Source organism: Globicephala melas, chromosome 13 (genome assembly GCF_963455315.2).
Source record: "Globicephala melas chromosome 13, mGloMel1.2, whole genome shotgun sequence".
Taxonomy (NCBI): Eukaryota; Metazoa; Chordata; class Mammalia; order Artiodactyla; family Delphinidae; genus Globicephala; species Globicephala melas.
Window position 1 is genome coordinate 75,405,826 of NC_083326.1, and position 25,465 is coordinate 75,431,290.

Below are 25,465 nucleotides of genomic sequence, written 5' to 3' on the forward strand. Positions count from 1 at the left end.
CATATCTTCCCTGCAATGTGCTTTGTTCGCCAGTGCAGGGAAAGCCGGGCAAATCCTCCAGGGCCCGCAGCCCATCACATATGACCTTGCGAGAGCTCAGAGGGATTTCTCAGCTGGGGGCCGTGTACACTTCAAAGGCTTAGGGTGGTCAAGGCCGCCCCCCTCCGCCAAGCCGGGGTCCAGACTGCGGGTGCTGGCCCTTGCCAGGAACTCTGTGAGGCATGGATACTCAAGTGAATTAATTTCCTTCTAAGACTTTTATGTTTTGGATGCTTCACGACACCCCTCTGAGATGACTGCGGGCAGCCTGGGGTTGTTTCAAAATCTGAGCTGGGAAATCAATGTTGTGAAATGCATTCTACCAGCGAACAGGAGTGAAACGCGGGGAGGCAGGAGGCGCAGCCTAGTCATCTTGGGTACCAATCCCACAAGTGCAAAGTCTCAAGAGCTGAAACGGAATCTTGCGGCCAGCACAGCCTTTCTGGTTATATTATTATGAAACAATCTCTACTCTTTATCGAGCTGTGATTTGTACCAAACACGAGGCCACAGGTTCCCAAACTTTCTTGGTTCACACACTGTGCCCTGATGCCTCAGTAATTTTCTCACGGCATTTCTAGGCCCAAAGAAACACCTAACAGTTTGGTTACAACAGCTTGATAGTCTAAACCATTAATAGGTCCAAACAACTAAACAACAGTGGTTGGCACTATGGCTGATGATGTTGCTGTGTCTTTCTTGAAAATCTAGAATAGCCCGCAGTGCACCTGTGTGTTCACTGAGGCACCCCAAGGTGCCTTGGTGCACAGTTTGGGAACCGCTTCACTGGGCTAACTGCTTTACTTTCATCCCCTCATTGAATTCTCCCGATAACCCTGACAGGTATGTACTATGGTCCCCATTTTACAGACGCAAATACTGAGACGCGGGGTATTTAAATGACTTGTCCGAGTCTGACAGCGGGTGATGGAGAAGCCAACATTGAAACACCGATCTGATGGACTCCCAGGGCCACCACATTCAGCTGTACAGGTTGAATACTGCACAATTCTGGAGGGTGTCACAGACCACAGTGCTGGTGCTCTGAATCCTGAAGCTAACGGGTGGTGCTGGATTTAGCACAAAGCCCCCACGCTGAGCAGCCTTTTGCTTTGCCTTCTATGATCACCTCGGCCCCCATCCTTTCCCCAGCAAATGGGGAGGGCAAGCTAAAGAGCTCCAAAAGCTTCATTTAACTTTGGGTGACCAAGTAGCCAAATGAGTGACTCCTACAAGCATGAACTGCATAAAAACCAGTGGCATTTGAACCCTAAGTAGGCTTGGCAGGGAAAAAGATCCACAGGTCTAAGTGGACCCCACAAGTACCCCAGACTCAAAACTTGTACTACGGTAAGAGCCTACTTAATAGAACAGAGTTTCTCATCCTAAGGTCTGCTGCCTCTCAGATCGATTTGGGTACGTATATGAGGGTAGGGGAGGGATGTGGAGAGGATTAGCTACTTCTGTAAGATAATCTTAAAATTTTCTGTTTGTATTTAGATAATGTAATTTTTAATATATGTGCATATATATATGTGTATTGTAACAGGGCTGTGAAGAGTCTTGGTACAAGCACGCTGACCTCAAAAGACCTGTAACTGGAGTAGACAGCACTCAGGGTAAGAGCAGATGCTGTATCGTGCGGAACTTATCTTTACATGTACTGACCTGCAACAAGAGATCGATTAGCCAGAATGAATGATGAAACACTTTTCTGTCCTCAAGTCTAAAAGAAATTGGTTATCCATTCACTGATATTTTCAATGACACTATAATGCTAACTTTTATTTTTAAGTGATCAAGATGGCTTTACAGAACCACTCAGCGACACTGCCTGAAAAGGGGTGTCTGATGACTGGCTGAGATTTAGACAAGTGAGAGGTCTGATGACGCTGAACTGGCAAGTAAAGCCTTCAAACCCGTGTTCCCGTCCTGCACGTACTGACTCATGCAAATAAGCATCCTCTGCATTAGTACGACTGACGTAAAAGTAGCGAAACCGACTATAGATCTGGACCTGAGGCTACGACTTTCTAATATTAAAACCCACATTCTGAATTTGGTTTCCGCAAAACAACATCATCCGTCACACTAAAATAATGTTGTTAATTTGAATTTTATTGATTTTAAATTTTGTTTGTATTTAACTTGAAAATGTGTTTTGGTTTTATGGTCCTAATAGAACCATAAGCATAAGTTGTCGGTTTATTCTGGGTTTTACATTTGTACATAGTTAAGTAACATAATAATAAAAATATTTACATCACCGCTGTGCGGGGAAGGACCACGAGATTTTTCTTTTTCTTTAAATGGAGGCTCTTTATACATTTCTCAAGTTTGAGAAATACGGTCATGGCCCATGATTTTATGAAACGCTCCTTGAAAAGAAAACCCTTCCAGAGACCTTCCTGTTGTGAAGCTCCGCCACTTCAGAGTGTCCTTGGGGAGGACCAGAAAGACAAGGTAAGCTTCCTAAGCATTCGGCTAGTTAGTAGCAGGGCTGGGAGTAAGCGGTGCCCTCCTAGTATATTCTAGGAGTTCTGGGTACCAGATACAACACCCTCTGGACTGGAGAAGGGCCAAGCACTTTACCAATATCGTTGACCTTGTCATTATGGCAAACTGGATACAGTTGTTAATCTTGCCATTCTACAAAGACGAACACTGAGTCCTGGAGAGGTTGTCACCAGACCAACGACGTGTATGACCTGGCCTCTGCTGTGAGGGTTTTAATGGAGTGAACCTTGTATCCACTTCTCCTTAAACCAAGACAGTCCCTTCCCTTCTGGGAGTTCACGTTTGTTTCTGTAACCCAGCACCTGGCAAAGCCCCTGCCTCATTAGAGATGCTTCGTAAATATTTGCTAAACCCACGGGTTATTTCTTAACTAAAAAGCAGTGTGGCAAGACCCCTTTTCCATGGAAAGCTCTGAGACAGTAGAGGATTCAGAATCTGTTCTTACTCAGAAGCCTCCCAAGATTTCCTGGGGCTCCCTCCCCGCTGCCTTTCAACACCAGGGTGCTGGTGACACACAGCACAATTATGGGTGGCTACAATGAGCTGACTGCCGCCCTCCCAACAAGCCTAGACAAAGCGCGGAGACCTTGTAACTGAAAAGGCACTGAGCGCAGAGAGAGGAAGTGAGAGCAGGCGGCTGTGCTGGGAATCAGGCACAAGGCGCCCTTCTCGTTCACCCACCCACCCTCCCCTGGGAACCGCACGTTCTCCCCAGGGTGCCCCTTTCCACCGTCTGGGCTTTGTCAACTACTCTGCAATCAGTCTAGGCGTGGGGAGAAAGGAAATGTCAGCTGTGATGGAAGACCATATCTATGGAATTGCAAAGGAAGAAGAAAACAACAAAAAGAAACATCCTCTCGACTTTCAGTGTATTTTTATTTTTTTTAAAGAGGAAAGCTAAGTCCACTTCCCCATGGGCTGTGGGTTGGGACTGCTCTACCAGTCAGTCTGGCAGACAGAAACGTAAAAGCTCTAGGGACATGCGATAAATACCAGAATCTTCAGCGAATACCTGCAGCTGCTTGCCTATCACAGACGCTGCGCCCGGGTCCCTGGCAGACATCGCTAATCAATTACAGTGCCATTTCCTGCGGAGCCCAGGCAGCCTCACAATTCTCCAAGACAGAACTCTAGCAGCCATGACCAACGGGTTTGCACCGGCTTGCAAGGGGGAAGCTATCTGCTCTGGCTGGCCTCGCCCAACCCCGTCACTGATTCACTCAACAAACAGAGGCTCTGAGAAGTCACCAAGCGCCCAAGGTTATGTAGCGGGTGCCAGGCAGAGCTGGGCCAGCATTCAGGTCTCCTGACTCCCTGGCCAGGTGGTCGCACTTGGAAAATCACACTGGCTGCTTTCCAAGCTGACAGCCGACTTCTGATGACCGGGGGACAAGACAGCATGGAAAAGGAGAACTCAGGTAACCCGAGTACCTCACCTGGGCAAGCGCTGCTTTGTCCTGCTTTGAGCTGCAGTCACTTTTACATCCTCTGGCCAGCCCTGGGTGGACATCCTGGTGGGCAGGGAGCAGGACCACTCAAAGAGGGAAGCAAAGAGTTTGGCGTGCGGTTTTCTGCAAAGCAGGCTTCCGAAACGAAGGAAGTATCACCCAGAACACATCTCTACCAGATTCCTCGGGGCTACGTTCCCAGGATCTTAAATGGGGGGAGGCCTGCTCTGAGAGACAGGGCTCTGTGCCCAGCCTGCAGGACAGAGAACCTGGAGGCGCCCAGACGGACAAGAGCCTGGGGGGCTACCTGGGTTCCCCTGGCTTCTGAAAAGGGTGCAGAAACACTTCAGCCTCACACGGCAAACAACTGAAGCTTAATGTTTTTCTATAGCCAGGTTCGTGCCTAAACCTACGAAATGAGAATAGATCCTAGGAGGTGAAATATACTGACTAGACCAGTCTTTTCATTTCCTGGGGTTCAATTAGTCTAGATTTAAGTCATAAGGAGGATATAATCTTCATACAAGTTGGGATAATTTCTCTTCCCCCATTTCCCTTCCACCCTGGCTGTTAACTGTGAGGCCACTGAGTGTTCATTTCCTTCTGACCACAGAATCAGACCACCTTCCGCAGACACCACAGCCCAGAGGATTTTCCTTTCTCTGGCAGAACGGACTCTACTGCTGACATACTTAAGGGTGGAAGTGTCTCAAAGGGAGTGAGCCCGGCCTCCTATTCCATCAGAAATCCCTTTCATAGCATCCTTAACAGTCACCTTAGCCTTCCTTTGCTTACGCCTTGTAACGGGCAATTCACTAATTCAAGAAGTGACCTTTTTTTATCCGTTTTGGATTGGGATACTCGTTTTCAGAACACTTTTTATTTTAAGATAATTACAGACTCACATGCAGTTGTAAGAAATAACCAGAGAGACCCTATATACGCTTCACCCAGTTTCCCCTAATGGTAACATCTTGTAAAACCATAGCACAGATCACAACCAGAAAACTGACAGTAATACTATCACTGACCTTACTCAGATGTCACCAGTTTTGCATGTATTCATGTGTGTGCGTTTATGCAATTTTATCACGTGTACACTCGTGTGACCATGACAATCAAGACACAGAATGGTTTCATCGCAGGATCCCTTGTGCTACACTTTTACGGCCACACCTCCCTCCCTTCTTGCCTACCTAATCCCAGGCAGCCACTAATCTGCTCTCCATCTCTGTAATTCTGTCATTTGAAGAATGCTGTATAAATGGAATCATGCGGTATGCAACCTCTGGGGATTAGCTCTGTCCACTCAGCATAATTCTCTAGAGGTCTATCCACGTTGCTGCACGTATCAGTGGTTTGCTCCTCTTTATTGCTGAGTCATATTCCATTGTACGGAGGCATCACAGTTTAACGACATGCCCACGTAAGGACATTATGAATAAAGCTGCTATGAACATTTGTGTGCCGCTTCCTTCCTTCCAACAGCTTTACTGAGATGCAATTCATATACCATACAATTCGCCCAAAGCGTACAATTCCACAGCTTTTAGTGTATTCACAGAGTTGTACAGTCATCACCATAGCCATTTTAGAAAATTTCATCAGCCTTCGTATCCTTTAGCCGTCACCCCCACCCCCTTCCCCATCCCTAAACAACCACTAATTTACTTTCTTTCTCTCTATATTTGTCTATTCCGGATGTTGCACATAAATAAAATCATATAATATGTGGTCTTTTGTATCTGGCTTCTTTCACGTAACGTCTTCGAGGTCCATCCACGGTGCAGCAGCTATCAGGACTTCATTCCTATTTATGGCAGAATAACGTTGCAGTGTATGGATAGACCACATTTGTTTTACCCACTCACCAGTGGTTGGACACGTGCATAGGGGGTTTTTTTGGCCACATTGCGCGGCTTTTGGGATTTCAGTTCCCCAACCAGGCACTGAACTCGGGCCCTTGGGCAGCGAAAGCGTGGAATCCTCACCACTGGACTGCCAGGGAATTCCCGTGTATCGGTTTCTGTATGAACACAAATTTCCATTTCTCTGGAATAGATGCCCAAGAGGGCAACCGCTGGGTCACGTGCTAAGTGCCTGCCTTGTTTGTTCGAAACTGCCCACACTCTTTTCCAGGGTAGCTGTACCATCTTACATTCCCACCAGCAATGCGCGAGGGATCCAGTTTCTCTGCATCCTCGCCGGCATTTTGTGTTACTCTTGTTTTTTTCTTTTAGCTATTCTGACAGGAGTGTGTATCTGCCATGCTTTTCCTCTGAGCAGAAATCTGATTCCCAGTAACATCTGCTGTGCGTCTCCGCCCTGCAGGCTCCTCTAATCTGCCATAGCCTGGTTAGTTCACACCTCTCCCCTCTAAACCAAGGGACCCCCACATTAAAAGCTGGATCCAAGATGTGGTCACACCACAGGGTGGAGATGGGACCTCTGGGATTTGGACCATGTAAGTCCTTTGAGCTGCATTCTACAGCTGGCTCGTGGGAACCCTGGAGTCCATTCAGAACCCCAGATCTTTTTCCCAAATAAAAAGAGGTTAGGCAAGGACTCCTGCCTTCTGTCTTTGGGACAGTCCCTTAATGGAAGAACTGATTCCTCCGCATTGTTTTGTTTCTGCCTTGTAACTATAATCATCTTCCCAGGTGGGCCCCTCATTTTCTTAGAATGTAGTGATCCCAGAGGCAGAAGCGGGCACTTTGAAATGGGCACAGTACTTAGCTCACAGTGAGCGCATGTTACGTATTTAAAGCTCGGTCTTGAGAAGCATCATAGACATGGAAAATCACAGGCATATTCCAAGGACTTAATAGATATGAGCTACGTGGATACGTGAGAAAAGGCACGTCTCTATCCCTTGAATCTGCCACGGGAACAGCAGCAGAGAAAGGGAGTGACTGGGAGCATGAATCCGACTCTGCCACTTGCTCGGGGTTTTATGGCTGTGCAGCCATCTGCCTCATCAGCGGCTGTTCCCCAGGCTTGCGGGGGAAGAAACAAATGAAATCATGAGCACAAAGGCACTTCAGGCCCCGGCAGGGCCCGCTGGTAAGGGCTGTGCAAACATCCGGAGTACTGTCAACAGTCCTCCCCCTAACGGCAGAGAACACGCCCATGAGGGATACTGACAGAGCGACGCCGCTGCTACGGCTGACATCCACGCAGCTAACGGGCGGCCCTGAACCGGAGGTGTTGCCGAACCCCCAAACACATGCACACACGTGGGCAGATCAGCTGAGAAGTGCAACTCTGGCACCACGCTGTGGCCCCTGTTACGTGCGATGCATCGAGGCTGAGGAAAGGGTGGGCGTGCAGAGTGGAGCTGACGCCTCCCCGGACTGCCCTGACCCCAGATCATCCAGCTCGTTGCTTAGGACCTAAATATAGGGGTCATTCTTGACTCCTGTTTGCATCACGGTCCTCATGAAAGCCATCAGCAGGACTCTGAAAACGCACCCCCCGGCACCGATCTGGCATCCCACTGCCACGGCTGACACCTGGTCCAAGCCACGATCACCTCTGGCCCAGGGGACTGCAAAAACCTCCCTTCGGGTCTCCTCACGAGGTATTTCACAGATGGAAGTCAGATCCCACCACTCCCTCTGCTCAGAACCTCCAGCTGCTGAGGATAAAACCCACAGACCTGATGAGCACAGGGCCGAGAAGAGCCGAGGCAGTCTTGAAGAACAAAGACACCCCAGAGCAAGCTATTACAAAGCCACAGTAATTAAGACAGTGCGTATTAGCACAAGGGTAGACAAACAGACCCGTGGAACAGATTAGAGAGTCCAGAAACAGACCCTCGCATACACAGTCACCTGATTTATGACAAAATCAATACTGCAGAGCAGAGGGGAAAGAATGGTCTTTGCAATAAATGATGTTGGACCAACTGAATCTCCATGTGGGGAAATAAATGTCCCTTGATCTCTACCTCACGCCGCACACAGAAATCAATTCCAGATGGATTACATACCTACCTGTGAAAGGTCAAAGATTTTAGAGGAAAACATAGGAGACTGTCTTCATGAGCTTGGAGGAGGCAAAGATTTCTCAAATAGCACACAAGAGGTTCTAACCAGGAAGCGAAAAAATGACAACTTGACAATATTTAAAATTAAGAGACTCGGTTCATCCAAGGACACCACTAAGCTACCCACAGAATGGGAGAGGGAGGGGATGCAATCATATATCCACCAAAGGACTTGAACCCAGAATATATAAAATTATATAAAAAGTAATTAAGAAAATTAATAAGAAAAAAAGACAATCCCATTTTAAAATATGGGCAAAAGACTTGAATAGGCATTCTACAAGAGTATAGCCAAATCATGATAAATGTATGCAAAAGCATTTGATTTCCTTAGCCATCAGGGAAGCACAAATTAATATTACATGATGATGCCACTGTATACTCACCAGACACGCCTAGAAAGAGAAAGACATACACTACCAAGTGCTGGCGAGGACAGGGGGCAACCAGAACACTCATGGAGGAAGGGCAAACTGATACAACTACTTTGGAAACCTGCTTGGCAATATTTACTGAAGCTGAAATACACACACCCCATGACCCAGCAATTCCACTCCTACAGGTACACCCTATAGAAAAGCATGCACATGGCCACCAACAGACACACATAAGAATGTTCCCAGGAGCATATGTTATTCAAAAAAGACAAAATGCTGCAAACTACACATTCACTGAGTCCAAATGTCCCACTCTGGTGGGGATGCTGATTGATAGTCAGGGAGGCTACGTACACACGGGGACAAGGAGGCACATAGGAAATCTCTATACCTTCCTCTCAATTTTGCTGTAAACCTAAAACTACTTGTAAAAAAAAACAGTCCTACAACAAAACAAACCAAAAACAACCCCAGCAAAGTCAGAGGAGCAGGGATACCACTGACGAGAAAAACGAGTGGGGACGCGGTTTGCAGAAAGGAACATAGAAATTCTCTGAGCTGAGACCTTATCTTCAGCAGGGTCAGTGGGGCTATAGCTTTACCTGTAATGTCTGTATGTTTCATAAACAGGGGAAGAAAAAAATACCTTATGCGTGTAATTAAAACTAGAAGACAGAACCGAAACCCCTAGGGCATGTCCCATCTCCCTGCAGGCGCTGCCTGGGTTTAATTCAGTCCAGGGGTCAGCAAACTTTCCCCCATAAAGGGCCAGATAGTATTTTATAAACTTGTGGGTCGTCTGGTCTTTGTCACAACTACCCAGCTCTGCTGCTGCAGCCTAAAAGCAGCCAGGGACAGCAGGACAATGAGTGAGCGCGGCTGGGTCTGATCACAATGAGTGAGCGCGGCTGGGTCTGATCACAATGAGCGAGCACGGCTGGGTCTGATCAGTGGATGCACTGCCTTCTTCTGAGGGTCGCTCTGCGGGGGTACACCTGGCGGGAGATGAGCGGGGGTGGGGAGGCACCTGGGGACAGCTGCGCCCTCCTTACCCCAGCCCCCTTTCAGAACCTGGCTGAGGGTTTTCTCCGCCACCCCCCACCCCAACCCCCCCTTCTGGAATGGTCCAGGCTGGCTCTTGTGAACTGCCCGAGCCTGTTTTTTGCAGAGCTTCTCCCTAATGAACGGGAAGTGGCCCTGTGCAGCTTACAGGGCTTTGCAGCTTTTGGAAAAGGGCTGCTGACAACCAGGAGTTAAACGGGCAGTGACCCTGCCACTGGTCGGGGGACAAGGGGGGAGCACGTGAGAGGAACTCGGCAGGCAAGCTGTCTTCAGCCCTTCCTCCACGGTCACGGTCACTGCGAGAGGAAATGAGGAGGAAAGGAGGCCTGGGACGGACCGACACTGCCCACAAAGTGGGCACAACAGGTGCACCGGGGAAAGGAGATGCAAACCCAGTAATTAAGGCCTCCAGACACCTGTTGTGAGCTCACCCATTCACACCCCCGGCAGGTGGTTCACACCTCTGAGGAAGGGGGGAAAAAAGGCTCAGATGAAAAGCTCTCCATCTGTAGCCTGCAGCCGAAGGCCTAGCCTGCCAGAGATGGCGGCGTGACCTCCAGGGACAGTACCCCAGGGGTGGGGGTGAGGGGGCTCCAGAGTGAGAAAGAGCTGGCTGTGCCGCTTCAGAGCTGTGTGACCCTGGGCGAACTCCTTAACCTCTCTGTGTCTCACACGCCCTATCTTCATCAGATTCCACAGGGCAAGGCTTTGCACAGTTAAATCTACGTGATCAGCAAACAGTTACTGAGAACCATCTACGTACCAGGGGCCTGTGGCCACTGCAGCAAACCAGACAGCGTGTCTGGGGGTGGGGAGTGAAGGACACGAAACAGCCACATGGATAGCACTCCAAGGGGAGCTGTGAGGTGGGCTGGGTGGAATGGGAATGGGGGCCGCGGGAAAAGAGGACAGGCCAAGCTACCCTGGCTGGGGAGTCGGGAGTGAGCCAGTGGAAGGGTAAGCTGAAGGCCTCATTCTCAACAGCAAGAATTCTAGCTAACTCTGCTTGCTCTGTGCCAGGAACTGTTCCCCAAACCAATCTTTATAACTGCCTGCTGAGGTTATATGTCATTTGGAGGTCTATGCCCATTTTCCAGATGAAGAAACAGAGACACAGAGAGGGTAAGTGACTTGCCCAAGGTCACACAGCTAGGAAGTGGTGGAGGTGGGACATGAACCCAGGCGGGCTGGACCCAAGCTGCATGTCCTTATCTGATTGCACTGCAGACTTAAGCTATACCATAATCATCACCTAAGAAGGATGCCTCTGTGCTGTGGACATTTTTCAAATCGAGGCCAGCCTTTAAGGGGCAGGATCGCTGAATGCGATACATTACTCGGGGCACTTGTAAGTGAAGTCGGAGGAGGGGGAGGGGCCGGAGAGGGGCTGTCTAGTCCCCATATCTGCTGTGACGCTCAGCCAGGAATCATAAACCGTGTCTACCAGGCTGGTGGGTAAGAAAGAGTGAAGTGGGCCGGGTGGGAAGCTCAAGAGCAGGTGTGAGCAGCCACTACATAGAGCAACAGTCAAGGCCACAGAGGAACCCGGGCCTGATGGACTCAGACCTTTCCATGTTTCTTCCCAGGTCAGAAACCAGGCTTGGATGTGAAACCCCACGCTTTGCAAATATGGGACACCAACTCGTCCCCACCCCCTGTCCCCGACACTGTGTGGGCCCAAGTAAGCCACGCCAGGGGCCGCATCTACCCTGCTAATTTGCAACCTTTGCTATAAGGAGAGAGGCAGTGAGGAGAGAGGCACTGAATCAACGGCAGCACCTGCTTCTCAGGTGAGCCTTTCACTGCCTGGGGAGGGAGGATAAGTGGGCATGACTGTCAATCCCCTCCTGCAGATGAGGAAACTGAGGCTGGCTGACTGCCAAACTATACTCTGCTCCGAATCTGATCTTTCCACTGGTTTGCAGGCAGGATTGGCTGCATAGTTTGCTGGGCCCAGTGTAAAATGAGAATTGAGGGCCCCTTGTTGGAAAATTAAGAATTGCAGGATGGCGACAGGAGAGCATGAAACCAAGTGTGAGGCCTTGCGGGACTATGCAGGTCAGATGTTCACGAGGCTGGCCCTGTCTGGAGAACCTCTTTCTTGGAAGATCACTGCCTTCCAGAAACCAGGTGCCTCAAATCAAGGCTGCCCCTGGAGTACAAAAGAAATGGGCAAGCTGAGGGTCCTTCTAGCAATAGCCCCTTGACCTCTCTGCGCCTCAGTGTCCTCATCTAGAAAATAGACACAACAATAGTTCCACTAGGCTGGGCTGTTCTGAAGATACACTGATACCATGAGTGCCCAGGATGTGGCCAGCTCAGTGTCCGAGGCCTCCTAAGTGCTCGCGGGCACTAGCCACCTGGTTCCCAAGGGGTCTTTGCTATCTCAGGGCCATCACTTGAAATGTGGGTGGGAATGAGACCCTTCCATCAGATGCTTTGGCTCTGCACACACGCGCTTGTGCGTCAGGATGGGAGGCCCTAAGTATAGAGGCTTCCACTGAGCGAACGGACTGAGGCTCCGTGGAAGCATCTGCGGGTCTGTTCTCTGAACCATATCTCTGCCCTGGGGTCTTTCAAACCCAGCCTTTTGGATGGAGGCGGGAAAAGAATGAAAAAACAGCTTAGGGAGGGTGGAAGGGAGGCGCAAGAGGGAGGGAATATGGGGATATATGTATACATATAGCTGATTCACTTTGTTATACAGCAAAAACTAACACAACGTTGTACAGCAATTATACTCCAATAAAGATATGAAACATAGGGCTTCCCTGGTGGCGCAGTGGTTGAGAGTCCGCCTGCCGATGCAGGGGACGCGGGTTCGTGCCCCGGTCCAGGAAGATCCCACATGCCGCTGAGCGGCTGGGCCCGTGAGCCATGGCCGCTGAGCCTGCACGTCCGGAGCCTGTGCTCCGCAACGGGAGAGGCCACAACAGTGAGAGGCCCGCGTACCGCAAAAAAAAAAAAAAAAAAAAAAAAGATGTGAAACAAAAAACAACTGAGCAAAACCACTTAGCACAGGCATGCACATGCGCACACCTAACCCACAGTCAACCAGAGAGCAGGGGGATGCCCACTTTACATCTTCTTCTGGAATCGATACTGACTTAAGGCTGTGGGCACCTGCTGGGTGAGCCGAGGACCATCCCATCCTTGCTCTGGTTGTGGGTTGAGGAGTTGGCTCCCTGCATCCGTGTGTGCCCCGCGCAGTCTGGGGAACCCCGGTTTGTCCTCCACGTGTCCTTTCAGGGCTTGAGGAGGAGCAGCTCGGCCTTGCCCTGGGTCTCACATTCCTTACTGACCCTCTCTGCCCCAGAACCTAGCTGCAGGGGGACAGCACTACAGTGGAGGGCGCGGGGAGCTGGGAGGAGGGAGATAATTAGGGAAAAGAGGAAAAAAAAAAAAAGGATATGCTGCGGAGAACTTCCAAGGAGTCAGCACTACTGTGACACGGGCTCTGTCTAGAGTCAGACCTGCCCTGGGTTCAAAGCCTGGAGCCGCTGGCTTTGTGCTGTTTAATAACCACAGCTAATGCTAGGTAACTACCCACTCCACACCAGGTGCTGTACTAAGTGCCCCACATGCATAATCTCACTTAATCCTTTAACAGCTCTGGAGGCAGCCGCATGGTGAGGGAGCCGGGTGCCAGCCCGAGCCACCTGACAACCCAGTGGGTAGGAATTCGGGCTCTGGAGCTGGTCTCTTCACTGGGAAATGGAGCCGATGACAACCGCTCCGCGGGGCTGTAATCAGGCGAAGCGCTTCAGCCCACACAGAGGTCGCGCTCAAAAAATCTACCTCATTGATAATGACAAACACTAGCCTCGTTACTGAGATTCGCAGCACACGTCATCACCAGTATTATGGCTACTATTTTATGCCAGGGGAAACTGAGGCCCAGAGAGGGGGCAGCAGAGAGAGAACTGCTGTCTCCTAATTCACTGCTGTGTCTACTCTCTGACTCTTCTAAAGGGCGAGCCTCGAACTGTCCCAGAGGACGATCCCGCAGAGGCATGGCTCTGCAGGGCCTCTTGGCACCCGTCGGGCTGGGTTTAAGGGGTTGGGGTGTGGTGCAGTGAGGCCTGGGTGGAAGGCTGGTGGCCCCCAGGAAAGGCCCAGGCAAACACTGCCTCGGCTGAGAAATGGCTGCCCCCAGCGCTCGGGCAGGGCCCCCAGCGGCTGCGGAGGGCGGGTGAGCTGCTGTACCCCAGCGGGCTGCCTCAAGAACCAGACCATGCCCTCCCACGGCACTGCACTCATGCCCTCACACCCCGGGTGTGTCACTGTGTGACTGTCACTGTCGCTTTCCTTCCTGGTCCTTCACAAACAGTGAATTCCTTGAGAGAGGAGCCTGTCTCTCCTGAAATGGCTACGTGCCGGGCGCCTAGCACAGTGCCTGGTACAAACGACACACGTGCGGGATGGTGGTTCCACTAAGGGATAACAGCATCCCTCCTCCGCAGCGCTGCTCTGCTGCTTAATAAAAGATACAGCATAGGAAGGCATGTAGCAGAGCCCAACACACACTGAGCTGGTGATTTTGATTATGCCTGGTAGGATAACTCCATGAAAACTGCCTGGCAAAATGGACCGGAGTGGTTCCCCTAAACCCTGACATCTTCCCCTGGCTCTGACCTTTGCTGGCCACTGGCTTTGTCTGAAACTGGGTCTGTGTGCTTTCCTGGCAGAGCTCGTCTCCCAGAGAAGGTTCACAGCGACCCCTGCTGCCCGCGCTCGGAGCGGCCTCAAACCCCCGGCCAGAGCACACAACAAAGCCAGGCTCCAAGCAGGCTCTGGATTTCCAGGGGTTGATGAAAACTACCACCAGAACAATGGCAGGAAGGGACACCACATGTAATGATGTTCGGGGAACACTAATTCCCTGTCTTCTCAAAATAAACATAAAACATGAGATCAGACAAAGCGCTTTTCCCTTCCCCTTGCGGGCTTTTGTTTCCCTGGATAAGTGTCATCCTCAACAGGCTGCGGAACAAGCGAAACTGTCATTTCGGCAGGATGCTGTTCCCTGATCAACGCGTGCTGCTCAGAGCCATCCCGTTCTGATCTGGCAGTTCTTAAACTGGACTCTTTAAAAAGCAGAAGCATGGTTGAAACCAGCGGCCGTGTGGGGCTCGGGATACATACCTTCTCGTGACGGCGACCCACTCCTCTTGACTCGTCCCCCCAGATGCTGGGAGATGGAAAACAACCTCCTGCAGATGGTGACCCCACCTTACCAGGCTGTTACTACCACGCAGGGGACCCTGGGATCATAGATAAGACCCCGCTACTAAGAAATCGACAGGGTTCCCGTCTTTGCATCAGCACTGGGCTAATGTCTGTTAATGAACTGTGTGCCAGTGTATGATTTAGAGTGGGGGGGAAGACGACAGGGATTTTTAAAGCAGACCCCTCAAGGGGTTCCCCATTCTTCACACCACGGAGTAGGAGCAAAGAGGGTAGACTTCACACAAAGATAATACACACTTTCCAGTCTCCAAAAGCTAGGACTTACATTTTGCGCCCACAGCTGACCTGACAAGATGCTAACTGGGAAAACCCCAATCGGGGTTTAGCTTTCCTGGCCCTCACGCCAGAACCGGACAAACGCAGGTTAAACAAACAAGGTCTAGCACACAGAATCCTGAGTGTTCACCCCTATGCAGGCCGCAGAGCCGCAGGTCCCCAGAGTACTCTCAGACTGCAGCCGAGCTTCCGTGATCTGCTTGGTTGGGGCCGATGGCATCGGCCTTAGGTTCTGACAGCCAGAAGGGTCTGCTCTCCGTGCCACACAGCACACGCCTGGACAGTGCCCCGGCTTTATAAACGTCTCCCCCTTATGCCCTCTCTCTGAAGACGTTTCATCCAAGGCTTGGTGCTGGGTGGTGCCTGACTTACCTGGAAAACCCAACAGTGTAATGTACTGGCACGGGGGTTGCAGACTCGTGGCCTGGGTTACAGCCGGCCCTCAGGTAGACGTTGTCCCACAGTGTTTTTAGAAAGTGAATTAGTTGCCAACTCAAGAATCCAGATTGCCAGTTTCTCTTTCAAAACGCGGAAGAACTGGTCCTATGACATCTGCGTCCCTGCCCAGCATCACCGCTGGCCCTCCAGTCCGTCAGTTCCCACCCAGTCTGCTCTGCCAGGCTGTTCGCTGCCTGGCCCCCAAGAGATCTGAGTTTTGACTCCTGTGCTGTAGCATCTGCTGGTGGACTGCATTATTTAGGCAGGTGGTCCCCCCTCATTTCAAAGCGGGCTTTCCATAGACAGCAGTGCAGACCAGTGTGCTGCCCAACCCTGGCTGGATACCAGAATCCCCTGGGGCGCTCTGATCCGAATACCAACATCTGGGCTCCACCCCTGATCAACTGAATGCAACTTTCTGGGGGCGGAGCCTGAGCAAAGGTGTATTTATAAAAGTCACCAGGTGATTCAAAGGTGCAGAGAAGGTAGTGGGCCACTGGCTTAAAGCAAAGGATGACTTGGGCGGCAGGATTTCAGGCAGATCATGGGCAGAGCTGGGCGTCAGCCGCCGGGCTCCCTGCCCCTCCTGCAGGTCGCTGGCGGGGATGCAGAAGACTGACTGCCCTGTTTGGACATGTCTCTGCCCAGCGGTCTGGAGAGCAATGTCTGAGATTAAGGGAGATACATCAAAGGCAGCCAGAAGATGACCTCTGAGAGGCCACCGCACTGGCCTTCAGCAGACCATCGAGGACCCGAAGGCTCAGCAGCTCCCCCCGACACGACGGCCCGGCGGACCGGACCAGCGCCTCTCACCTGAAGAGCTCGCGGATCTCACGGCTGTCAGCCTGGAAGGGGATGTTCCGCACCAGGATCTTGGAGGTTGTCTGCTTTCTGGGCTCCTGTTTCCTCCGAGCGGACGTCAGGGCTGGCCTGGAGGGTCGGCGGAAAGGCTCCAAGTTATTTGGGGCCTCAGCAGCTGCTGCCCTCTGCTGACTCCACCGGCCCCTCCCCCCACCAGCACCGACGCTCCTGTCCTCTGTTCAGGTGAGGGACTCGAGGACTCTGCGTGGACGCGGCTGAGAGGAAAGGGGAAGGAGGCGGGCTCCCCTGGGTGGCACGCAGCCTAATTATCTTCTCCCCCCAGCAGCTGTGGATGTCCAGTCGGCACATCCTACCCTGGGGTGTCTGCTGCCCTTCATCTGACACACTCAGGGACCAGCAGGGACTTGAGGAAAGAACTCCGATGGGGGGGTGGGGGCAGCCTCTCCCTAAACCCAGTCTCCTCTGTCTCTTTCTTTGCAGATGCCCAGAAAGACGCCGGCTGGTCCCAAGGTCTTGTTGGAGACATTTCCTCATGAACCCGAAGCGCAGAATCCAGGGGCCTGGAGCAGTTTCTAACCATGGAGGTGGGTCAGGGCTGTGAGACGAACTCTCTCCACCTGAGGTTCAAGGCCATCCCAAACCTGTCCCCCTGCTCTTCCAGGGAAACCCTCCACTCCACGGACGCAGGGGAGGGTCACGAGCACAGCCATGAGTTGACAATCTGGGTGTGAATGCCCCGTTGGCCACTAAGGATCTGTGTGATCTTGGACAAGTTATTACTTGGCCTCTCAACTGTAAAACAGGCCTAATAATAGTGCCAACCTCATCGGATTGTTTGAGGATTTAATGAAGGACACGTCAAAACACTCTGCACTGTGCCTAGCACAGGGTAAGTGTTCCATAAACGGTAGCTGTGATTATGAGGACGGTTATGACTCACTTCCTTTAAGTCTGCTCCGGGTCACCTCCTCCCTAACTGTCTCCACTAAAATAGCAGCCCGCTCCCACTCCCAGCCCGGCTCGATGTTCCTGGCACTCATCACTGTCCAAGAGCACATTACATATTCAGTCATGTTTCTCTTCACGGTCTGTCCTCTAGGGCTATGCTGTCCAACACGGCAGCCACCAGCTGCACGTGGCTAACAGTTAAATCGATATTAAAATGACACAAAATTAAAAATTCAACTCCTCGGTTGCTGGGCTAGCCAGCCTCCAAGATGGTTCCCAATGGTCTCTGCCTCTTGGTATTATTCATGCTCCTTGTGTACTCCTCTCCTGCTCTGAGCCTAGGTCATAAAAGACGCTGCCGCTTCCTCCCTATTCTCTCTTGGATCACTCGCTCTGGGGGAAACCAGCTGCCAGGCTGTAAGGACACTTGTGCAAGCCTAGGGAGAGGCCAACATGGTGAGGAACTGTGGCCTCCTGCCAACAGCCATGTGAATGTGCCATTTTGCAAGTGAAGCCACCAACCCCAGGGGAGTCTTCAGATGAGACTGCAGCCCCGGCCAACGTCTTGACTGCAACCTCATAAGAGATGCCAAGACGGAACTTCCCAGCTAAGCTGCTCCTGAATTCCTGACCCTCAGGAACTGTGAGATAATAAACGTCTGCTGTTTTAAGCTGTTAAGTTTTGGGATACTTGGTTATGTAGCGATAGATAATTAACACAGTGGTAGTTGCCACGTTTCAAGAGCTCAAATGCCATGTGTGGCAAGTGACTACCACGCTGGGCAGTGCAGATGTAGAACATTATAGGATGTTTTCATCATCGCAGAAACTTCTATCAAATAGCACTGCCCTAGAATGTAAACCCCATGAGGAATCTCCCTCCCCAGCTCCTGGGAAGAGTGTCTGGTGCCCAGGAGGCTTTCTGTAATTTTTTGTTGAATAAAAGACAGACTAAATGAACACTGCCTAGGAATTGAGAGCCTGCAAGGTGACTTCAGCCTGACTCCCTGGAGTCAGGGGACTGAGAAGAGAGAGACGGGCGCCACTGGCTGAGTGATCACGTGCTGGCCACGTGCTAGACGCTTCATGCACAACCTCCAGTTTCCACATTTTACTTTACGGGCAAAATCACCCGCCCAAGGTCACACAGCCTCTGGATTAGAACCCAAAGCTGCAGGGCACAAAGCTTGAACCCCCCCCCCACTCTTAATTCATGGCTCAAGAACCCCCGTTAGCTTCTGGGGGCTCCCACACCAAGCCTTCTTCTGGCTAAGGATGCTCAGCACGGGATGGCCTGGGATGGGTAGACACCACCAGAGGTGGCCAAGCCTGGCTTCACAGGGAGCATTAAAGAACAGAGAGAGAAGGAAGAGACAGCGGCAGCTTCAGGTCAGCTCACTGGCGGCTGATCTGCTCAACGACCACAACAAATGACCGACTTCCTGAAAACCATCGAATAAATATCTTAAACCAGCCCAAGGATTGTTAGAGGCAGTCACTTCATCACCTGAGGCGGACAGATGGGACTGACAATGACAACAATGATAACGGCTGACCCCAGGTACGCGTTACATGCCGGGCACTGTTCAAAGCACCTCCAGTGTATTAGTTCAATTAGGACTTGCAAGGGTGAGGATGTAGGGGCAAAACTAAAACTCCCAAGAGACCTCCACTACTTTAGGAAACTGGTCATTGGGTCCAGTGGTCTGTCTCCATCTCTAACGTCTACTGAATCTCTTTCAAATTAAGCGGAGGCCGTCTCTGGGCGCCGCTGTCCAGCTCCAAGAAAGAGAGTCCCATAATGCGAGGCGTCTAGGTTTTCTCACTGCCTCTGGTTTGTCCAAGGCTCCAGCAACTTGCAAGTCTCCCTGAGTTTATTTATAGGACCAAGATAAGTGGGTTTTGCTTGCTTCTCCTGCCTGTGTTCCTTTTGTTCTAATAGATGTGTACTAACACGTTTACTCCGGGGACTGGCATGGTCCCAGTTTACCAGGGAAATGGGTATCAGAGCTGGCATGCGGGACACCTCCTTAATTAGGAAGCGGTCCCAGGGTGAGGGGGGTTGGGTCGGGGAGGATGTTCAAAGACCATGAGACACCATCCAGGGCACCAGCACCAACACAAAAGGGATGGACTCAATCCAAGGAAGAGGGGGCAGGGGAGACTCACTTGGTGGCTCGTTCTGAGATCCTGACTTCCAGCTTGTGGCCGTCCACGACGTGACCCTGAGAGATGAGACAACACAGCCTGTCCCTCTGTCCTCTTAGAAGCACTCACCCGTAGCCCTGTCCTTCACCGGAGTGGGCTTCGGCTGAGTGAGGGGAGAGAGAACTTCGAGGGGGCACTGACTATTCCCAGGAGACAAGCCCGCTGGAGTCAAGGACAGAGAAGGGCTTTTCCTGGAAGTGGTTCCCGCTGAGCCCGGGCAGCAGCTGGTGGTTACGGAGACCCAGCCCTCCAAGTCCTCTGGAGCCACGAGTGGACCTTGACCTTCAAGCCATTCAAGGGGCACAGAATTTTCCATTGTTTATAAGCATTTTCAGGCAAAGTAAGCCCTTTGGTCTGGCTTGCAGAGAGAGAGTTTGGTTTGGATTGTATGCCGTTAAAAAAAAAAATTCTAAATCACAGCAGAGATGCATCTAAAGCTAGGCTCTTAACATGGGTCCCTTAAGGCAAAACTCGTGTATTAGCAAAATTACCCTTGAAAATCCTTTAAAGTCTCCCATAAAATACAGCACACGTAGCTTCGTATAAACAGCTCTTTGCGGCAATATACCCGTATGTAGCACACAGCGAGGCACAGAACATAACTCTAATGTGTGCAAGGCAGACTCTGACAGGCTCCTGAATTACATGGAAGAGAAAGACAGACCACTGGGCGTGCAGAGCTGAAATCCAGTTAAATGAGTACACAGCATCTAATGACAAAGTTGGATTTCTAGTGTCTCTTGAAAAAACAACAAACAAAACAAAAAACCAGAGAAGATCTGGTATGGCCGGGGCCCACCTGCCCGTCAGGCAGTACCTGGCTGAGGCCAAGAAGTGGCTGCCCCGGTAGAAGGGGCGCAGGTGCCCAGGCTCTGTTCTGGGTGGTGCTGGCCCCGTCGCTAGTTTACAGCTAGTGGCCCCATGGGCACTTGAGGTGGAGAGCAGAGAGACTTTCCAAGTGAGAGCAGAGGCCCCAGAGGCCATCCCTCCCCACCACCGCACCCAAACCCAATTCAGCCCTGGAGTTGCTTTGGGCCAAGGGGAGGGTCATCAAAATTCTACAAAAACGATCATATTGGCTAAGTGCCCGGTTACATTTCCTATAATCCCCAAGGCCTTTCGCTTGACTAGCAAGCTCTACTGGGACAGACTCCATCACCTGGAGGGTCCCTATAAAGCCAGGCTTCACAGGGAGGTGGGCCGGTATGGGTGCCCTTTTCACCCAGTATCCAGCCCAGCTGTGCAGGCCCAAGCACACGTCTCAGAGAGAATGGGAGCTGGGAGGGCGTGCGGCTTGCTACGCGCTCGCTTGTCAACTTGGCCCTGGTCAACTCCATCTTATGTTGCCGCTGCCTGGATGGCCTATACAGACACGTGACATTCTGAATAGGGTTTAAAAGGGATCCTGGAGCCCCTGGAGCAAGTGGGCCTCCAGAAAGAAAGAGGCTCGTGAGAAAGCACTGTTCCTTGTCCCCTTCCTGCCACCGAACGGCCTGGGGACGTGGGGTGTCAGGGAAGGTGCTGAGGACACTGTCTTTTTTTTTGGCAGTATGCGGGCCCCTCACTGTTGTGGCCTCTCCCGTTGCGGAGCACAGGCTCCAGAGGTGCAGGCCCAGCGGCCATGGCTCACGGGCCCAGCCGCTCCGCCGCGTGTGGGATCTTCCCGGACCGGGGCACGAACCCGTGTCCCCTGCATCGGCAGGCGGGCTCTCAACCACTGTGCCACCAGGGAAGCCCTGAGGACACTGTCTTAAGCTGAGGCCTGGCCCACTTTGGGGCTCTGTTCTGCTCCCTGTAACCTCAGCTCCCTTCCTGCCATCCAGGGCCCTGATCTGTCCCTGTACTTCGACCCAGCAGGAGGGCATCGCTCCTTTCTCAGCAGGACATAAGTCTGTGTCCCAAACACCTCCGCGTTCAGCCCCCTTCTCCCCACTGTCACTGCGTCCACCCTGACCTGTGCCTGGAGGACTCAACGGTCTCCAACCTGCCCTCCTATGATGCACCCTCCACACAGCAGCTGGAGACACTGTTCTGCAGCAGAAATCAGATCCTTCTCCAAAGTGCTCCAAGCCCTCTGATGGGATCGCACTGCCTCTGTGTTGAATTCCACAGTCCATAAAAGGTCTGCAAGATCCAGCGCCACATACCTCCCACCCTGTACCCTGTCCCTGCCACACTGGCGTCTTTCTGCTCCTCAGACATAGTAAGCTCACTCCTGCCTCAGAGTCCCTGCCCCAGGCCCTTTGCACGTGCTGTTCCGAGATCTCTGTGTAGCTGACTCCTTCTTGTCAATTAGGTGTCAGCTCAACTGCCACGTCCTCAGAGAGGGCCTCTCCTGACCACGTGATCTAAAGCAGCCTTCCCCTCACCACACTGTCTGCTTTATCTGCACCTGAGCACTTCTCATGACCTGGTCGTGGCGTGTTTCTTCAGAGGTCTGCTTCACCCAGCTCCCTGAGGCCTGGCACAAACCAGGCTCTTGATCAAGAGTTGCAGACTGAAGGAATGCCTTGTAGTGACTGTGGGGGGCTGAGGAAGTTCAAGGCCGTGGGCCACAGTCCCCTAGGGAACTGGAGAAAGCAACGGGCCTGGGAAGATGTGGGCTGCTCGGCATTCCCACTCAATTTCCGAAGACTGACGGGATACCGCACCACCTGCCTTGTGCCCCCGGGAACCTCGGCTGAGAACGCCCGCTTACCTGGAGCTGCTTGAGAGCTTTCTGGGCCTGCTCCGGTTTCCTGTATTCCACGAATCCAAACCCCATGGACAGCAGCGCGCCTGAGAGAGAGAGGTGGGAATCGTACGGGGGCGCCAGGCAGGGAGGAAAACAAAGAAGGTGCACCAGACCAGGTTCAAGGGCTCCAAGGGGCCCCTGGACGGCCCCTCGACATTCTCATTTCTTCATGCCCCTCTTTGTTTCCCAAGATCCCAGCTCCCGGCTCGCCATTTATTACCAGTCGTCTTGAAGAATCAGCCAACGAGGTTATACAGCCGCCACCTGAGGCCCAGTTGACTATTAATTAACAGATGATCGACGTGATAATTAACTTCATAATAGAATTCCGCCTTTGGGAGGGAGGGGTGACCATCGCCACGACAAGCGGCAAAAGCTCTACCCGGGCAGTCCCCTGCTTCCATACATAATGCATAATACGAACACATGCATCAAAGTCAAGCACGCCAAAGGCTTGCTCTTTACAAAGTATTTCTGACCACCCGGTTACACCTGGTTCCTGGGTTTCAGACATAAGGCTGGGGCAGGGAGGCTGTGACCACCTCGTTAGAACTCCTCTGGTTCCCTATTGCTGGGTCGTGAGTAGCAAGAGTTCAGATAGCCAGGGGTGTCTCCAAAGTTTATAGAGAACTCTGCTTCCTGAACGTAAATATGCGTAACTGGAGGCGCACGAGAATAAGGTCTCTAACCACACCTGGCCCTTTGACACAAAATGTGGCGCGTGCCTCCGCCCCCGCGGGTCATGCTGATTTACTCATTTTACTCTATTTTGTCACAGTTGAACTCAAAGAGGGCCGGCTCAAGGCTGATGGGCCCAAACGAGGCTCAGGGTTCACCACTGTTGACCCAGCAGTCCTCATCTTTGTCTGTATTGTTTGTGAGGCTGTGCCCCTGCTTGTCTGCATTTCTACTCACAACTACATGTTATAAAACGAGGGCCCAAAGCAGGAAGAAATTCCACAAACAGCCCAGACATGGTTCTGCGGGCGACAGGAAGGAGGTTCAGAAAGAACTGATGGCTGATGGGTAGCGCCACCCCGTGGTGACTTTCAGTATTTGTTTTCCAGTGGATACGTGAAAACACTGTTCTGAGGGCCAAGGCTGGAGGGTCTGTGCCCGTAGGGTATTTAAAAAGCTCATTAAGATGGTGTTAAAGGCAACTACAGAGAGTCAAGTTCATTGCCGATTCACTGACGCTGTGCAGATCCATTCTGCCCTTCTCCTGCCCTGGAACGCTGATGTCCACAGAGAGCACGACTTGGGCCCCCCGGCCTTCTGGTTTCCTGTTCGGTTTACCCAATGGAAAGCTCCGATTTGACATAGGCGGGTGGAGGAGGTAGAGTTGGGGCCCCCGTTCTTTCCACGCACCCCATCGCCTCCCCGCTTTGGCATGGTTCTGGCAGCGCCAGTGTCCAACCCACACCCTTGGCTCTGCCGGTGGCCCTTCTTCTGTGGCTCTGGCCACACCACTCCCTCCCCACGGCCTCTGGGCTCTGCAGGGGAGGGGCGTTCTCCCACAGGATCCACTGCCTCGACATTCCCGTGGGTCCCCTCAGCCCAGCCCAGACCCAGGCACTCGGCCCCTTCACTACAAACATCTCCTTGACAACCGCAGCTGAGCGTGCTTTCTGGTTCCTGCTGAGACCCTCGCTGATAACAGGCACCATCTAGATTCCCCCCAAGCTGTGACGGATGAGCCCCGGAGAGTAGGGCTCTCACATACAGGCTCTTAAAAAAGACAGTGTAGCTTTCAAGAGCTGCTCGTGGCACTGAAAGATCAGATAACCGTTCTAAAGCACGCTGAAGAGCGCTCCCGAGGGCCGAGGGGCCGGCTCCACAGAGCGTCCGACTGCAGAGGGGCACGGTGACACTACAGCCTGCAGGGACAGCCCTGGATGGAGCTGGCGACCCCTCTGCCAGCCTGTCTCACCCCCCAGACTTCAGGGGTCACCTCTTTTCCTGAACTCCGTCCCCAGACCCCCCCAAACTGAGCCTTCATGTCGTTCACTCGGCGCTTAGCTGCCCTTCCCTGTAGCCCAAACTACATCTGCGGTTCCTGGTGAACAGGGATGTTATGGTTTGAACTGTGCCCAGCTCCCCAGTGTGTGTTAAAGTCCTAACCCTCACATCTCAGAATGTGACCGTATTTGGAGATAGATCCTTTACAGAGGTAATCATGGCAAAAATGAGGTCCCGAGGCTAAGTGCTAATCCAATATGATCGGTATCCTTATAAAAAAGAAAAGGGGCGGGCTTCCCTGGTGGCGCAGTGGTTGAGAGTCCGCCTGCCGATGCAGGGGACACGGGTTCGTGCCCCGGTCCGGGAAGATCCCACGTGCCGCGGAGTGGCTGGGCCCATGAGCCATGGCCGCTGAGCCTGCGCGTCCGGAGCCTGTGCTCCGCAACGGGAGACGCCACAACAGTGAGAGGCCCGCGTACCGCAAAAAAAAAAAAAAAAAAAAAAAAAAAAGGGGTGGTGGTGAACTCTGAACACAGGACAGGTGCACACAGGAGAATGCCATGTGAACATGAAGACAATCACTTATAAGCCAAGGAGAGAGGCTGGAACAGATGCTTCCCTCACAAGCACTCAGAACGAGCCAACCCTGCCCACACCTTGATCCTGGACTTCTGGCTCCCAGAACTGTGGGGTAATAAACTTCTGTGGTGGAAGCCACCTGGTTTGTGGTGCTTTTTGCACCCCTAGCAAACTAATACAAGGAACTCCCCAAATTCTATGCCCCCGTCTGCTTCAGCCCCTCCAAGGCTCCTCTGCCTGGCAGCAAGCCATCTGTGACCTGGAATCAGACCACCTTTCTAGGCGTGCCTTCTGCCTCTTCAATACACTCCCGACCTGCTACTGCGCCCTCTCCCGCCTCCGCCACCCACCCCCGCCCCCACCAGCTGACTGCTCTGCCTCCCTACCCTCCAGGTTGCGGTCTGACGTGGAGACCCCTGGCCTGGGCTCCTGTCCAGCCAGGGCCCCCTCTACCAGACCCCTTGTTGCTGTGTGCTGTAACCACTAGCTCCTTAGTCTCTCAGGACACAGCCACGGGACAGCCCACGTGGCATGCCTACAAATCCCGGCAAATTGAAGGGATGGGGAGCGCACAGCTGTGAGGAAGCCAGGAGCAATGGCCCGTCTACCACCTGCAGGAAGCCAGGGCCGGAGGAGGAACAGAGAGACGCCAAGGGACTCGTGGCAACGCCTGAGGCTGACAGGAGGGATGAGGGTGGGGTCTGCGTGGCCCAGGCACCCAGGGGCCAGTGAGGTGCGTGGCTGGTGACTCAGTGGAGCG

The 25,465-nt window shown here is 52.3% G+C and overlaps 1 protein-coding gene across 1 annotated transcript in view; it reads right to left on the reverse strand.

The window, feature by feature from the left end:
- Positions 1-25,465, reverse strand: part of RBM19 (RNA binding motif protein 19) — a 124,473-nt gene that overhangs the window by 65,242 nt on the left and 33,766 nt on the right. Inside the window, exons 19-21 of the mRNA XM_060310837.1 lie at positions 22,132-22,211; positions 19,395-19,450; positions 16,269-16,385 (exon numbers count right to left, since the gene is read on the reverse strand). Coding sequence (XP_060166820.1) covers positions 16,269-16,385; positions 19,395-19,450; positions 22,132-22,211 — 253 coding nt within the window. The remainder of the gene's footprint in view (positions 1-16,268; positions 16,386-19,394; positions 19,451-22,131; positions 22,212-25,465) is intronic.